This window comes from Ascidiella aspersa, chromosome 4, assembly GCF_963924565.1.
Source record: "Ascidiella aspersa chromosome 4, kaAscAspe10.2, whole genome shotgun sequence".
Taxonomy (NCBI): domain Eukaryota; kingdom Metazoa; phylum Chordata; class Ascidiacea; order Phlebobranchia; family Ascidiidae; genus Ascidiella; species Ascidiella aspersa.
The window spans coordinates 34,464,963-34,482,300 of record NC_139450.1 but is presented as its reverse complement, the minus strand read 5'-3'; the positions used below and the strand labels follow the sequence as shown (position 1 = coordinate 34,482,300).

At 36.4% G+C, this 17,338-nt stretch overlaps 1 protein-coding gene across 1 annotated transcript; it reads right to left on the bottom strand.

The window, feature by feature from the left end:
• Nucleotides 1–906: 906 nt before the first annotated feature.
• On the bottom strand, nt 907–2,281 carry LOC146157659 (uncharacterized). Its single transcript, XM_083386662.1, has 2 exons — nt 2,104–2,281; nt 907–1,235 (listed from the first exon to the last, which is right to left on the bottom strand). The coding sequence occupies exons 1-2, from the start codon at nt 2,203–2,205 to the stop codon at nt 1,008–1,010; spliced, it is 330 nt and encodes a 109-aa protein (XP_083242788.1). The 5' UTR covers nt 2,206–2,281; the 3' UTR covers nt 907–1,007.
• Between the last annotated feature and the right edge of the window lie 15,057 nt (nt 2,282–17,338).

Genomic DNA, 17,338 nt, shown 5'->3' with positions numbered 1-17,338 from the left:
AACCAAAATTGTTTTTATATACCGTGGTAAACAAGTTGAAGAACCCCTGGTCTACACACACAGGATACCAACACACACACACACACAAACATACACGCACACTCGCAATTTAAGGATCGCAAAGATTTCAAGCAAGCCACAGCAGCTTGGAGGGTTTAAAGTTTATCCTGAGTTTAATCCGCCCAATCCCCTACCCCTACCCTTAACCCCTTGGCTCGTGGGTGATTTGGGGTCTGGGCTGGGGCGAAACCACAAAATGTGGGGTTCACATTGCGGTGGTTTAGCGACACGCTTCGGTGCCCCAGGACAAAGGGTCATTGTCCATCGATTCACAAATTGAATATTTTGCCCCCTCGTCGGTGAACGTTCAGTTTCAAGTGTTGAAACTAAATATTTCGGACACAGGTTAATGTTTTGAGCTTTTAATTATTTAGATTATGTCAAACTGAGCCTGTAGTGACTTAAGCATAAATAGCTCAATATGGTAAACTTGGCAAAATTTGTGTCGGACAAGTAGAACTTTCACCGACAGTGTTTAAAACTTCGGCAGCTCCGCTTGGTTTAATTGACACGATGATATTGATATGCATAATTATCTTTTTCATATCGCTTTTTACCTCAGTTTACCTTTTAAGTAAACAATGTGCATGAGTTCGTCACAACAACTTTAAGGGTTCACAAAACCAAAAAAGGTTGAAGAGCACCGATCTATACGATTTAATTTACAAAATATTAAGTATACGGTATCAGAACAGAAATGATCGGCTAAACTCAAGTTACCAAAATATCGAATTTTTCTCAAAAATTCAGTGTACCGGGTTTTAGATAATATGGCATAAATATATTTTGAACCACAAAAAAATAGAGAGTACCGGAACAGAACTTATCGGACATTTCTTTATCTCGAAATATCAAAATATCGAAATATCGAGTATCAGAATGAAAAATACTGTACATCTATATATTTTTGAATCACAAAATATCGATCATCAGGTATCGGAACATAATTATCGTTTACCGACCTGACAATGATGTTGTGGAGTTGGCGTCATACACCTGCATCTACAATCACTTCCCCCTGATATTGTGTCGATGCTAAACTCCACACGGTCGAGGCCTGGACGCCCGGGACAGGGGCCAACCACTTGGGGTCGTACTATGCAGCGGCACCTGCAGTCTGACCCCTCGGAAATCGACTGGATCTGTTTGTATGACGTCAGAACATCCCCAAAGTCCTGAAAAATACGGGGTTTCGGTAAGTCTACAAGACGTGTTGCAACCGCATTTTTTTTTCACTTTCTTAAAAAGTTTTGGCAAAATTCTGCTAACTTCAGTGTTAAAATTAAAAATACAACAAATTAAATCTAATATTTGTTGTCTCCCAACAACCTAGGGAACAAAAAAATGAGTTTTCTAAAAAAAATACCATACGGCTGCTTTTCTTTCGCACATAAAGTTTTAAAGGGAAATACTTTCTGTTTTACTCTGTTTTTTAAATAAATTGCTTTAACTTAGAAGCATTTATATCGAGTGTATGTGGCATTCAAAAGGTTAATAATTGTTTAAAAGCAAAACACGTTCGCCTTCCTTAAGTAGTTTGTATATGTCAAGTACAAGGCAAGGCACTTAACGTTTATTTGCAAAGCACATTGTAAAGGTTAGTTTAATGTTATTCAACGTTCAAGCTTAAGCGGCAGATGACTTAGGAAACATTACGCTATGTGCTTTGTAGAGGTGTGTCTATCTGTGTGTTTGCACCTTTTATGTCTATATGGGTGTCTGTGAGTTTGTGTGCATGTTTTTATCTTTTGGATCTGTCTCTATAATATCGGATCGGAGCCGATACCCCTTTTGAAGTGACAGTATCGGCCCTCGTCTTACACTATTGCGATGTCTAATAATATCGGATCAGTGCCGATACAAGTGGTAGTATCGGTACACTTTTTGAGACCCAACGTAACGATTTTACCTTGAAACGTAAATTTAAAAATATATAAAAAAATAGTAAAATGTTATATATTTCTGCGTTTCTTAATTTCTGTTTTTTAAATAAAATCATCCGAATATGTGTTCTGTTAATTACGTTTTCGTCAAAAAACTCACTTCAGATGGCTCGTCTCCACCCAAGCGTGTCGCTCCATCCGCGCTGGTGCGTGACCACAGCGTCACAAAGGCGACCAAGGTAATCAATTGTGACGTCAACATCGAGGTCACAGGGGAAAAGTTAAGTTTAATCGACCGTGACCCAAATTACAATCACAGCAGGTTTTTCTAAATTAAAAATAACCTTGAAATATTCGAACAGTTTACTTCATACAGAATATTACACACATAAATGCAACGTTAATAACATTTTACTAATTTCTATCCGCTTCTCATAAATTCCTCATGAACAATGAAGTTTTTGCATGATTTAATCACAAAATTGAATAATCTACGAAACAAATCTAACAGAAAAAATCAGTAAACACAATAATCAGATTTTAAACTTCTGCCAATGTACTGAAGCTAATTTTCTTACAGCAAACTAACATAGAATTGTATTGGCAGCTTTTCAAAGAGACAATTCCAACCATGACTAACTCAAATATTACAATTCTTGGAAAGACGCATCTTTGTATTGTAAGTTTCACACAAAGCAGAGGCTTATGCGCGGTTTCTTGCGACCAAGTTGTAAATGACTGACGCATAACTCAACGTTACATATTTATAAATGTTAAACCGGGAATGATAATAATGGACTCCAAAGCCAAAAAGAATATTTTGCTGACATTAACTGGGAACGTTCGTACCGGAACGTATTAATTAAGATGCTGACGATCTACTCGACCTTTTTGGCTTTGCAATTCATTATAAAGCAACAATACAGATCCGTTCATAATGTGCCTAAGCAAACCCGGGTATTTAACAACACACGAGATGTAGCAACTACTCAACCAATATTTAATCGTAGCCTAAGTGGAAAACACACAATTGTGACGTTTTGCCAACAAACAAAGGACATCGCGAAGCACTACTGCTATATTTTATATCGATGCTGATATTTTAGGCACAAGCTTGTAGTAGAAAGATCAAACAAGTAAACGCTTTGAAGATGTGATTTGGAACTTAAAAGTTAAATATGGTTCGGCCATTCATTTACTATGGGTACAAGGTACTTAGACGCGTTTCGGATACTTAATATGAGTACATATGGGATGCCTTCACTAAGGTTTACAGAAATCCGCAGGTGTCTTAGCAATTTTTAAAGCGTCTGCCTCAAAATACTGGAGGTCGTGAGGTCGAACCTCACCACACGTTAGTTTTTCTAGCTTTCAAAAAATCCTTTATAAGCGACTAATTTGTTGTTAGGACGTAAAAGCACAGCTTACAACTTTACATAAAAATTAATTACTTACCGTGAATTTTTAAATTTATACAGAATAGCAACAACAAACAATCACATTACATCTGCTATTAAAATTCACAGCAAGTTTTTTTGGCATTACTGGAAAAAAATAGTTCATAGGCCAAACAATTTATCCAAGCCTCGTAACAATCTCTACACTACTCACAACTGAACGTGAGTTTGAAACCAAAACCTTTAATTTTACATATTAGCAGCAACAAACTAACACGCAATCCCAGCCACAATTTGTTGCGACTTTCACTTAGACACACCTCTTTTCACTTAGACACACCTCTTTTCACTTAGACACACCTCTTTTCACTTAGACACACCTCTAACCCGAAGATATTCGAACCGACTCAATATACGCGCCCAATCGCACATTCCTACAACGCTGGAGGGCGTCAGTGGAATTTCAACTTCGACAAAGAAAACGTTTACTTAGTTGTTATACGGAATGTAGTTTATGCAACAAAACAAACACGACAAGAAGTTTATTCGGTTACTAGAAGATAGTTTATCTTGTATCATAAACAACTGCATTGCAGAAACAAATGTATATGGACGTCTTCGTGTTATTACTTGTAATTATAACATTGAGGAGTTGAAAGCAGAACAACCAGCCAGTCTTATGTGTGGTGCCACTTTGCCTAGCACGAAACGTACTGAGTATACAAGCCTGATTATACAAAGATAAGGCGCATAGAGAGCTTGCGGTATTAATATCATCTTCCAAGATTAAGACACTCCAAACATAGTAAAACTTATGCAAAGTTGCCGAGTAGTTACATTGTATTTGCACTTTAATTTCCGCAGCTAATGCAGACCTTATTAATAACAAACAGTCGTGAAGCTCAGTAAGCTAAAATCTGTATCTCTTAAGTTAAAAAACAGCTTTAACTTGCGATGCGTCTATATAAGTGCAAAAAATGATCAACTCTAAGCCATCTTCTAAGTTTTCCAACTTCTAAGTTAATTATCTTAACTTTATAGTCAACTAATTCACAAACTGAAACAAGTCGAATCAAATTGAAGCATTGCGTATATTAGTTTATTAAATTACAGTCTGAAGAAATTCAATTCAAATTGAAACCTATCCCATATAATTCCAACAACTTATCTTGTGGCGAATTCTATTTCAAGCCGATCCATTCACAAAAGAAAGCGACTTGGCGCGATCTCACAAACGCACTTTGTCTCATTCGCTGTTTAGCGACAGTTCCAACTTGAACTTGTCAACACTCCCCACCCTGACGTCACTCCGTCTTGCTCCCACTCCTCTCACTTCTTCTCATCTCCTCCCAGGAAGGAGCGATCGGCGCAAACCACGAAGACAAACGAGAGAACAACGCAGAGGTGGAAATAAATATTTTTTAGACTTTCTTCTTTTAATCAAAGTCAGTTATTTATAAGAGAAATATATTTTGCTACAAAATAAGGCATCAACAGTCGCTTAAATAGACTGAACTTATTAATGATTTACTTTGACTAAGACCGGAAAGTCTAAAATAATTTTTTCCCATTTAAAGTCATTGTCGTTATTTACGTGTAAGGGCGAGGAGATATCTTCCTATTTTAAACATTGAGATAGAAATTAGTCTTGTTTTATTTGGAACATAAAGCTGAGTAAAGTAATTGACACAGAGTGTGCGTATCGAAATAGTAAAAATAATTTACGCCAGGGATTCCCATACATTCCAGTCTGCGAACCATTCGACAGTAATAACATATCTCGAATTGATGTAATGCTCAGCTGAGATTGTACCAATCGAATTAGATGATTTAACTATCACAATATTAAGCCTAAAAAAACAACAAAATGTTGATTTTTTACAACGTTGTGCAATAAAGGATATTGGCCTCTTTTTAAAAAAAAAATCTGAAAATCAGAATTTATTTACAATTCTACCAACAACCTAATGATTAAGCTAAACAAACTTCAACATGTAAATTTTTCACAACTTTGTGCAACAAAGTATATTCGCAACGCTCAAAAAGCTCAAAATATTCGATTTTATTTACAATCCCATCAACAACCTTATTTCGAGCACTGCTCCTGCACATCAACTGACAAGTTCGAAGTGTTTTGAACGTTTAGCGGTTTTGACCAAGTGAAGTTGACGACTTGACACTTAGGTCACGTGACATTGACACGCTTACCCAGTTCGTGAATGCGCGTGAGAATAAGGTGTAAATATTTGAAGAGGGGAGTTTGTCAATATTTAACGCTCGGCGGGGAATTTGTGAGACACAAGTTGCTCAGGGAATGTCAATAAACAAGGTTACGTGTGAGAATGAAACACAGTGACACAAATCAAGGGTCCCCCCGGGTTCGTAATAAGGTTACAGGGTCCCGCAAGTGGAGGGGTTCTTAAATGGGCCCATCGATAGTTTTAGGGCCCATGAAGGTCGTATTAAAATCGTAGTGTATTATTGAAAAGTTGATAATTGTTTTAAAGTGAAAAGAAGTAAAATTAAAACGTTTTTGCACTGAATGAGTTTAGACTCATGACAATTTCACATTTTTCGGACCGGAAACAGCACAATCTGAAAACGGACCTTTTTTCACGCAAAGTAATTTTTTTAGGGGTCCACCGTAAAATAAAAGTTTAAAAACCCCTGCTAGTGCAAAGGACCTTAAATTTGAGAACTCGTTCGGTTTCATGTTTGCATGGAATGATATAAAATAAACATCTTGCTCACACTAGCACTTTTAAGAAACTTCTGGCCAAACATCTGCGGTAAGATTTACTGCATTTGTTCGTCAGCATGAATCAAAACCCACACAGGGGTAGAATCTTAAACGTTTCCAATAAATCTTTATTCGTTTCCAACATGGTCCATGGACCGTGATATTTGTCAGTAATTTATTTATTCTTTCTTTTAAACGATAGGAACTGCTTTCCGCAAAGCTACAACTAAACATTCGAATTGTAAACTTCTTAACTTGCACAATTAAGTTAAATGCTAATTAGCTGCAAATTATGAAGTTACCACTTTTACCAACCCTGAAATAACTGGCACCTAGATTTGAAGCATCAACAGTATTAAGTGATCGTAGAGTAAGATCGTATTGAGAGCGACAAGGGATCATTTGCACATGAGAAGTTCCCCAGTGGAAAGCACATGCATTCAGCTGATGTGTTGACAAGTATATAACTTCCTACCACAAAACCACGTCTATATTAGACGAGACAAACACGTAATTGGCGTCAATCTGAGCTGACAACATAATGCGTCACACTACAAATATATTTTTATGCCACCACCACCAGCTTTATTTAGCAATAATTACTTCATTTTTTTGACTCAGAACTTTTTTCACAAAATAAAATATTCTACCTTCACCACTGGCTTACAATAGTATTTGTCCTATTTTAAAACTCGAAAATGCTGTCTTTGTAGACAACTTGTAGCTCACGGCTGAACGACAATTCGCCCCGCTTCGGTGTTTTCGTCTGCTCTTGGTAACTTTACTTCTTATGTTACAGTGGAACACTTAACCTCATGACCCATGAAACACAACACTCCCTTGCCAGATGCTAGCATTGTGGCTGAAACTTTGCGGCTAAACTTTATTGGGACCGCAATAGATGTTAGCAGGGCTGCAAATTTACGGGGAAAATGCATTCATACCACAGTGTTTCATCAAATTAAAATCGCTATTTTTCGACAAAAATGCCTAACTTCAATACGACAATTATATAGACAGGTGGTCGGCAAACGTTTTTTGTCGCGGCCCAAAGTACTCTGTTCAGAGCTGTTGAAGGCCCACTACGTAGAACCACTACGAAAACAGTGGCGGATTCTAGGTATTGTTTTTTCAGGTGAAACATTGCACGGCACCATGATGACCAAAAAAATTGCTATGCAATAATGTAAAACATTTAATGAAACCACGACTAAACGCACGAAGCGCGAAAAATTTTGGTTCGCAAAAAATATGGTTCGACAGGCTCTCAGGACCACATTTGGTACGTGGGTCTGAACCACGCCGAGACAATATAAAAATTATTAGCCACACGCACTTTTAAAACAAAGTGCAATCACTCGGTCCACAACTACAAGATAACACTAAGTTATTCAATAGTAACTCGCGGCCCAGTAAAAATTGCTCTGCGGCCCACAGTTTGCCGACCACAGTATAGACCTATTTGCTTTTATGCCAAATTACTGTTAATTTTCTTATGTTTCTTTTCGCCTTAAATCCTGGTAACTTTAAACTCTGGTATTTCGAGTCGAGCCTTTCTTTTTTTCTTTTTTTACTTTCCCAAGCACACAGTCTACTATTGAAGTAAACCATAAACAATTTTAAACAAAAACAAGCAAACCAAAAAAGAATAACGGCAAAAACAAGATATGCCCCGAAAATAAATTTTCGGCCCATATAATTGCCTAAAACTTTAAAACCAAGAATTCTAACACATAGCTCTCACATTTCCTTAGCGAGTTCAATGAAAAGATTCGCGACTTAAAACTTGAAAGCAATCGATGAAAGAAATGATGAAATTGAATAAGCACTCGATCTTAGCAAATCACAACAATCCCATCTGAGTTCCACTTAATCGTGCATCGCGCGCTCTCGACGCGACTTCGTTGTTTGCTCACAGTTACAGGACAATCGAGTCATTATGACGTCATATTTGGACAGCCTAGTGCTTTACTTTTGAGCTAGGAGCGAACCTCGGGTGAACTTTGCGTAAAAAGACGATTCCTTCATGTTGTTTTTTCAAGCATAGTAGGCCTACCTCTGTGGGTTCATTGAACCAGGCTTGTTAGCATCTTATTTATTGCGTCATTTTTGGAGGGCCACAATTACAAAATGACCGATTATAGCGTTTCGAAAGTTAATTTTGTTGTTTAAACGTGATAAAATTTACCAACAAGTAAAGGAATGACCCAATCGCTGCATAATCTGATTTGCTAGGCTGCGATGGTTGTGTAACACTTAGTTAAAAAAACTAAATTTTAAGCAAAAATAGAGAAAATCAAACCTAATAACTTGTGAATAATTATAATGGAAAACATTGCAATTTGGTTGATCAGTTTTAACATATATTTTACAGAAAGTTAAGAGAAAATAATTTTGTCGCCAAAGCTTTGCTATTATGGGCTACTTACGCTTATTATTTGGGTCGCAACGAAAAAGGTTGGGAAGCACTAAGTGACTAAGGAGAGACCAGTGGTCGGCGAACTGTGGGCCGCGAGTCACTTTTGAATAGTTTGGTGTTATCACGTAGTTGTGGGCCGCGTGATAACCGTACCGTACATTCATTGTACTTCGTCTTAAAAATACATGTGGCCTTGAATTTTTATATTGTCAAGCGTAATTTATACCCACGTTCCAAATGTGATTTTTTGCCAACTTTAACCATATGTAAACGCAAAAATTTTCGTGCTTCGCGCGTATATTCTTCGTTTTATAGTATGTTTTATATTATGGCATTGTTTTGGCCATCAAGGCGCCATGTAATATATCACATACTGGTTGTTCGTAGTGGGCCTTCAATTGCTCTGAAAAGAGTACTTTGGGCCGCGACAAAAAAGTTTGCCCATCACTGGTACAAACAACAACCTTTACAAGACAATAATTGGTGTCGCGGGAAATCTTGCATTAAAACGCCGCGAAAAAGCTAAGTGTTACAACTACATAGCACAATAATGCAAGACCACCGCTTTCAAAATTTAATAAAATGAGTTCCACGAAATCGGTAGTATTTTTATAAAGCCATCAGTACCCTTTTCAGCAAGTTTTATTCTACGACCCACAATGAGATATGACTGAGATATATAAACGAATAAAGTTACATAAAAACTGCATGTTTACTATTGACGTACGTACTGAAATAGTTAATGCGACACAACACGTCTAATAGTATTTGTGATATTGTTGCGTAAATGTTACGTAATCATAATGCAATAATTTCGCGATCTAATAGAAAACTGTTTAGAAATGCTTCGCGACCCGCCAATGGAAGCACTGATCTAGCTGAAATGCCAATGTGGTTATTAGCAGTACAACAATACCTTCTTAAAGCCACAGGGTTTGTTACAAGCTGTGCTGGGCAACGTATTAAAAGAAAGAAAGGTAAAAAACTTTTTGTGCTCGATGACCTTTGGCTTTTACTACAAATCAGCAACAGATTTATATTAAATGATCAAATAAAGTTAAACGCATATTTATATAAGTTAATATAAGACGTTAGAAAATGTAGCTTATTACAACATTTTTAATTATTCTTCAAAGTGTTAACGGAGTAGCGTTTTAACTTATGGAACGTCAGGGTTGGATAATCGTGTGTTATAAAGCCCCTCCTAAATAACTTCTAAGAAAACGAAACCGCAAAAAATGTAATCTCTTGAATGTGGAGTTATGCTAAATCGCTTATCTTCAAAACTGTCAGATTCTGTTGAAGTTATCCCAACTTGGAATCTTGACGGACCACACGTGACGAAATAACACGCAAAAAATAAACCTGTCTAAACATGCAACATTCCTGGTAATTAAGTTTCCCTTTTTGATTTAAGTGATTTTAAATTGCAGATGAATATATAAGTCGATACATACATGGCCTGTGTGTGTTTCTTTGCTAGGGTTAACTAAAACATTTTACGGTAGTTACGCATTACTACGATCGTAAATATAGAATCCCGATTGATATGCTGTGATCTAGCTCTGCTGCGAAACTAATAAATCACAACACAACCATTGTAATCGTTTTGGGAAGTTTTCTATGTGGACGTTGATATTTTTGCTATCTCACCTCAGCCTTCAAAGCTTAATTTGCCACGCAGACTGTCTGCACATCAACTATATGTAAGCTTATTATGTTTTTTGACAACAGAATTTTGCCCCAGCAGAATACGCCGACGAGAAAAGTTCTAAAATTTTAACAGGCTAAAGAAGTCAACCGCTCGAACAAAAGTTAGTCAGTAACCACCTTGATGGCTAACTTTTCGTTTTAGGCGTTGAGATTCTCATGCCATCTATCTGTATATATTTTTCATTCTACTTTTATTCAGACCTTTGCGTTTGTCAAAAGACTTCGCCGTATTTTTGAAACACTTAACCTGGTAAAAAACGAGTAGAAAAAATGTTTTACTTTTAAAACATTGTTAGTTGCAAAATCTCCTATGCTGTTGTTTATTGTTCCTTTTCCAGTTTACAATAAAGTCAACTTTCAACTATAGCATTAAGGTGTTGTCTGCTACAAAAACCATATTTCCATCAACATTTCTTGCAATCATTTTAAACCACAACATGTACAAAGTGCATTGTTACGCCACAATCAATCCTCACGAGCGATTGTGTGTTGTCAATTGACGTAAATTACTCCCACGTGGATTGTGTGAAGAGACGTCCCAAAATATTAGCTAGGAAGAAGGAAACCAAAATATACACAGCCAAGGTCAAGTTTACCGAGCCAAGGTCACGGTGACGGCGCCAAGGTCAAATTGTTGCTCCAAGGTCAATAAAGTGTACTGTTGGACTCTTTTTAGGTTACTTGACACCGCGCATTTGCCCATGAAATGGGAATAACTTAAGAATGTAAATTTTCAGAAAAAGGGAGTTATCATAAAACTTACCATAAAAACGGTCTTTTTTCAATGCCAGTGTCGCATAATAAGGCAAAAAATAAAATCAATTTTTCCATTTTTACTGAATTTAAAGTATTTTTTTGGTTTCCTATAGTATTTTGAAGTGGTAAAATTATATTTCACTTAAACTACATTGTGGAGTCTATAATAAGAGTTAGACTCTCTAACAACTGCTGCAAAAACTATCTTGTATATCAATCTTGTCACGCGTTTTATTAAAAGTTTTTTTAGTCTCAGAAGCGAGCGACTAAAATAACTTGCCAGAGGAGACACTTAAGATGTTATCAGTTTCAGCACGGAGTCGTATTACATTTCACGTTAGTTATCAAAACACGAAAAGCTGATTTACACTTTCAACGATGTGCTTTCAATTGTGCCGAAAATTCAACTGCATTTGAAATGCGAACAAATTGTATGCTAGAATCATTATAAGCAGTAATTTTGCAGTTGAATTTTCGACACAATAGCTCCATTTGCACATTAGACGTACAAAAATTCATTTAAAAGTAGGTTTAATTTGGAAGACTGTTTAAAATCAGGATTCATTCGCACAAAAGAAAAATAGTTTTGTCATCCATTCATGTTTTAATGACTGCACAAAATCGTCGTAAAACATTTAAAAAAAACTCGAATAAGTTTTCACAGGGTTTTTCGCTGCTTCCTGGGAACCTTTTCCCGAACAATAAACATCTTTATCTATCTTAATATTTATTCTCCAACGTTTGGATCTGCTGTTCGATTAATATTATGCCTGGTAACAACAGTGTGTATGCGTTTACATAACATTAACACTTTCTTTAGGCAATTCTTAGGGCGTTCTTTAGGTGAAGGTGAAAATTTCCAGTTATATTTTTAAAGCTTCTTGTTTCAAAGAAGTTTAATGTAATGATACACCCAAGATATCTCGCGGTTAAAGCTTTCAGGTGTGAAGAGCCACACTTTGAACTGCGTGAACTACAACTTATCCACGGATAAGCGCAGATTATCCGGCATTAAACGATATGCACACCTTGAATCATGTTTGTACAACGCATTAAACTAAATCCGTTCGTTGGAAAACAACCACAACATTGTCCGATTTATTCGACGGTTTTGTAACATTCGATCAGTTTACACTAGAAGAAGCAACATTTGGACCACAATAAATTCTGACACTTTTGATAGAAATAAATGTAAACCGGAGTAATGCAAACGTTATATTAACCTTAAACCTGGGGTTAAATTAGAATGTTTGTCTTGCCGAAGCAAAAAAAATAATTCTTAACCTAACGAATGAAATTATAGATGACGTCACAAAGATATGTCAATAAAGCATGCAATATTAAAAAACCTGGGATTATCGTTTTATGACGTCATACACGTAACTAAAATTGTCAAATCTAGTCCAAAAATTGTCGCAGAAACTGCTGGTGAAAACAAACACATATATTTTAGCGGTGCGTCATTCTGGACCGTTTCAGCTAACTTTCACTATGGGCTTAAAGGTGTAAATCTTAGACTCCACAACAACTCCATCAAAGTGAAGGTAAATTATGGAACCCGAAAGCACATTAACGTTCCACAGGCCACAAAAGCTAACGAAAGAAACTTATTTAACTGCGAAAAATCGCTGATAAAAGAAATACCCGGCCAGAGTATAACCTGCAAATATTAAGCTGTTTTTGAAGTAGATTAGGCAAAAGTGGGCCGGGTTCAAGCAACTTTAATACTTTGTGCGTTGATTGAAAGTTCGCCAGCCAGCCTGTGTTGCTTAGGGCAGGAAGTCTGGAACCTCAGCGATCTTAATCTCGTCTTTGGCACTTCGCCACAATTCTGACAAGTATTTGAAGTGATACAAGATGAGGGGGCGCTTATGGGATTGGATCCGACCAAGATTTAACCCCTAACAACTCACCGCTGCAAACTGCACCTGTCAATCATCGTTTAACTACTGCAACAAATTCCTGCATAAATCAGTCACAGTTATTAACTCAAATTATAACAAATTCGCCGAACAACTCAAGTTTAAGTTTTGAAATCTATCAAACCAATTGTAAAATTAAAACACAAAAATGTAAAAATTATTTAGGAGGAACTTTTTCGAAATGTTTAGTTTTGATCAAATACGTGCAAGGACGACGGTCATAAATATTTTGCGTTTTATGACAAAATAAAAGCTTTACGGAATAACGATTGGAAAAAAAGCGGTTCTTCGTGGAACATTATATTTGTGAGTTGGTAAGTTAGGTAAAAGCTACCAAGGTATTCATTAACAGATGCGTTATTGCAAATTTGACTAACTTGATTACAGAAGAAAACACTTAGGCTAAAGCATGAGCACCTTAATATATTTGTATTAAATTTTAATGAAGGCACTAAAGCAATTTGTTACTGTTTTGGTGGCTCAATTATCACCAGTCTTTTAAAACAAGAAGTCGTTCTCTTAAAAAACGTTAACTTTTTGCAAAGTTTAAACTTCGTAACAAAGCAAAAATAATAAGCAGAAAAACACATTCGTCAAAGCAACGTTTTCCAAAACATAAAACATACTAGTCGATTAAATAAAAACTGTATCGTACAATACATGTATCTGGTTAAAAAACAAAGCACCGTAGATTTGCGCTACAGTGGAATCTTCGCAAAAACAGCCAAAACCACCATGAACGCGACGTTTAAAGAGCCAGACATTTGGTTGTAACGTAAGCACCTTACAAGGACAACACACGTTGCTTGAAACAACAACCTGACACCAAACACGTGACACCTTTGATCAACCAAGCGTGACGATGTGGTCGGCCACTGGGGGCGGTAGAGAAGCGCGTGACATAAAAGCTTTGAAAGATTGACGAGATTCTTGCCAAAGAAAGATGTTTCACGTTAAAACCAATAAATTTTGGCTTGTGGTTTGTTCAGACTTTTAGTAATTTGTGTTTTCTTCTTACGGGAGTTCAGGGCAAATGATGTGAAGCCTGGTGGTTTAAATCAACCACAAAAAACACGTATTACAGTATAAACGTAATATTAACGAAGTATAGGGACAAAAAGTTAAGTAACGCTACGGCTTTTACACTCTGGCTAATAAAACATTTTTTGAACACTCAATCATTGTAAGATCAAAGTCATTTGACCAAATGCAACTCCCAAACATAAAACATCCGTAATTTCCAACTACAGAAAAGTATAAGAACTATAACGATTTCTTCGTTGCAGAAGCAACATAAGAAAACTAAGCTATGCAAACATAGAGAGTTTTTAAAGATTCTATAATTTGACAAAATTTTAGCACTTATTGGAGTTCCACGTTTGCTTTTAAACATAGCTTCTCAAAAGTTGTAATAAATAGACACGAAAATCCGCTTTTTACTTAATCAAGAATGTCAGCACTCACTAACACTAACAACTCGTACAAACACATGCAATCCACCAACTATACAGCTTGCTCTTAATAAAGCGAGGTTCGGTCCCAAATCAAGTTGCTTGTGGTTCATAGAATGCTCCCGGCCTCACTGATTCAATCTTTACGTCAATACTGCAGGCATAACCGCGCGTGCCACGCTCCAGTGAGCACGTACAGAGCAACTAATAACATCAATGAACTTCACACAAGGAAAGTAATTGACAGCGTACATTGTGTGTGCTGTATCCACCGTTATTACTTAGCCTTGATTTCGCGAGGTTGTGTTGGAGATACAATTGTAGGTGTTGGGTGAAAATGTTCAGGAATTTAATTTAAACTCTGGGAAACCAGTTTTAAGAAAATTTTCAATTTCACTTTCCAATGATATTGTTAATCATAGGGTATCAGGTGGCACTATACAAAAACAAATTCTATTGAAATTGTTACCATATTTCACTGTAGGACAAAACACAAACTACGGGAAGAATTTGTAAGCAGTGACGGAGATATAAAAAACGTAAGAAATAAGTTAAAAACATTGTCAAATGTGAATTAAATATATCTGAGTCGGACCTAATAGCAGATTTAATGTGTCTAATGACAGAAACAAAACATACATATTTATAACAAAAACATATTTTTGTACAGAAAAGAATAAACATAGAACATTGTCGACCTGACAAATGACCACCTCTTGGTTCTTAACAACAACAGCCCACATCATTCCTGATTTAAAACCTCGGGTTTTGCATTGTAAAAACACACTTGCTTTGCACGTTCTTGAAATGGTAACTGTCACCTCGTTATCAGAGCACCCGACCTGTTTAACATATTTACTATTTCTAAGTTTTTCAAAATATTTCAATGCAAGATTAGTATTCTAAATGATCACAAAAATAGTGTTTGTTTAAATCTTGTTAAACAGTTTTTTAAATATGAATAAAATTAAGGTGATAATGTAGATAAATTGATCTTTTTATTACTCATTCAAGTCAGTTATGCAGAAATAAAGCCCAAGTATAGAACAACATTCCAAACTCTACTGAATACCACGACTGGGTTAATTTCAACAGAGTTGTCAGTGATCTCGTCAAGCTTAAGGGTAAATTAAATCACGGCGCAAAACCTAATTTAATCAAGCATAGGCTCGCTTAACTTCGTCTCGCCAGCTTTCAACCTGTCACTTATTTGCTCTACACTTGGACAACCCAGAAAGCCTGTTCTGCTTAGTCATAAGAAGGAAGCAATCCTTTAGATGATTTTCGTTGCATTGTCGCATAATAATACTTCCGTCGCATAAGCTCAATACGTTTTTTTTGTAGAATTACAATTAACACAATTTTGATGTTATTTCTACTTAAGTAATTGTACGACGAGTATTTGGTGTTACCACCTAAAATACAACAATTCGCTATTACAACGATTTTTTTTTTACAAAGTTAAAAAATGTTACCCTATACGAACGGTATATAGCAGACCTGCTAAAAATGTGGGCCGGGCCCGGGGTCGGGGTCGGGGTCGGGGTCGGCCACCCGGCAATTTAATCCATTCCGCGGCTTATTTTCAAAGCGTATTTTTTATGTTTTTTATTAACGTATCCTCGACAGTTTTCAGCTAAAAGTGCAAATTCGCTATTTCAACGATTTTTTTCAGAAATATATATAATTTCTAACCCATGAACAATATACATGGCTATAAAAAAACAATGAAGACAATTACATGCCAGCCTAGTAAACATACAAAAACAAGTTGTAAAAATATCTATGACGTCTTGCAAAAACAGCAGTGCTATGTGAAGCGGTTTGAAGTCTTCCGCATGGTGGCTCTATAAGCTGACAGCATTGCTGGAAAACCTTATATAACACTCTTAAAAAATATAAAATCCCCTATAAAACGTGTAAAATTATATCGTCAACGGTATTACAACCTCACTTTTAATGGCCTGTTATTGGTTTTACCGAAGTAGACACAACCTTAAGATCCAGTGGTTTAAGAACCTTAGAAACCTTTTAGACGTGACTTTTTAGACCTTCAGTAAAGTAGAACGCTTTTCGTTACTTCTCGTCCATTTATTAGGTTACTAGAGGACCAAGAATCAACTTGTTAAAACATTTATATTTCCCAAGTTGTTTATGCTAAACCAAAGGCACTCACATATAAGCCTATTCATATGACGAGCATTTGACTAAATTATCAGAGTACCTGTTCTGAATGATATTATGCCAAGCAGTGGTTCCCAACCGTGGTCCTGTTTCCAAGGCAAAAGGGTGCCCCAAGGTATTGATATATATATTTCAGAAATCTAGAACTTTAAAGTGGCTCTACTGTTCAGCTTATTATTAAAAATGTTTTTTTCGATTAGAGTACAATAGATCAAAAAGTATTTTCTACTTAACGTACAGTCAATGTGTGTTTTTTTATTCTGTTTTCTATGACACAACAATATGCTCGGACCAAACGTAGCTCTATCCCTAATTAATATCTTCCGTTTGCACATAAAAAGTGGCACAACATATTGGTAAAAAGATGTGCGAAACAGCAATCCACGCGACAGGCGATGACCATAAGGAGATATAGGACGAGATGCATCCCACGTAAGTATGGCTTGAGGTTTGAGTCACTCTACAGGCGATATGCCGGCTTCCTGCTGCAACTATATCTTGCAAGGAAGTAATAACTAGAAAGTGGTGATTGTCTTCGCAGCCTCGCCGAGCCAGCATAAGGAAAAGCTGCTAGAAGCGCGTGCTTAGCTTTCGGGGTTTGTAATATAGTGCAGAGGTTAATCAAAGCAAGTTTGAATTAGAGGGAAACTACTAAGAAAGTTGTCTGGTGTTTCAATCTGGCGATCTGATAATAAGTTACCAAAATAAAGACCTAAATGGATAAAAACAATGCGCATTGCGTCTTTCAGGTTTTTAACTAAATAAAGTTGAGGGTAGTGTTTAAAAGTTTGTTTGGATGATAAAAACGCAACT

Coding starts and splice junctions, on each gene's coding strand:
- LOC146157659 (XM_083386662.1), bottom strand. CDS start 2,205: ATGTTGACGTCACAATTGATTACCTTGGTCGCCTTTGTGACGCTGTGG. Junction 1,236..2,103: donor GTGGAGACGAGCCATCTGAA/GTGAGTTTTTTG, acceptor CGTATTTTTCAG/GACTTTGGGGATGTTCTGAC.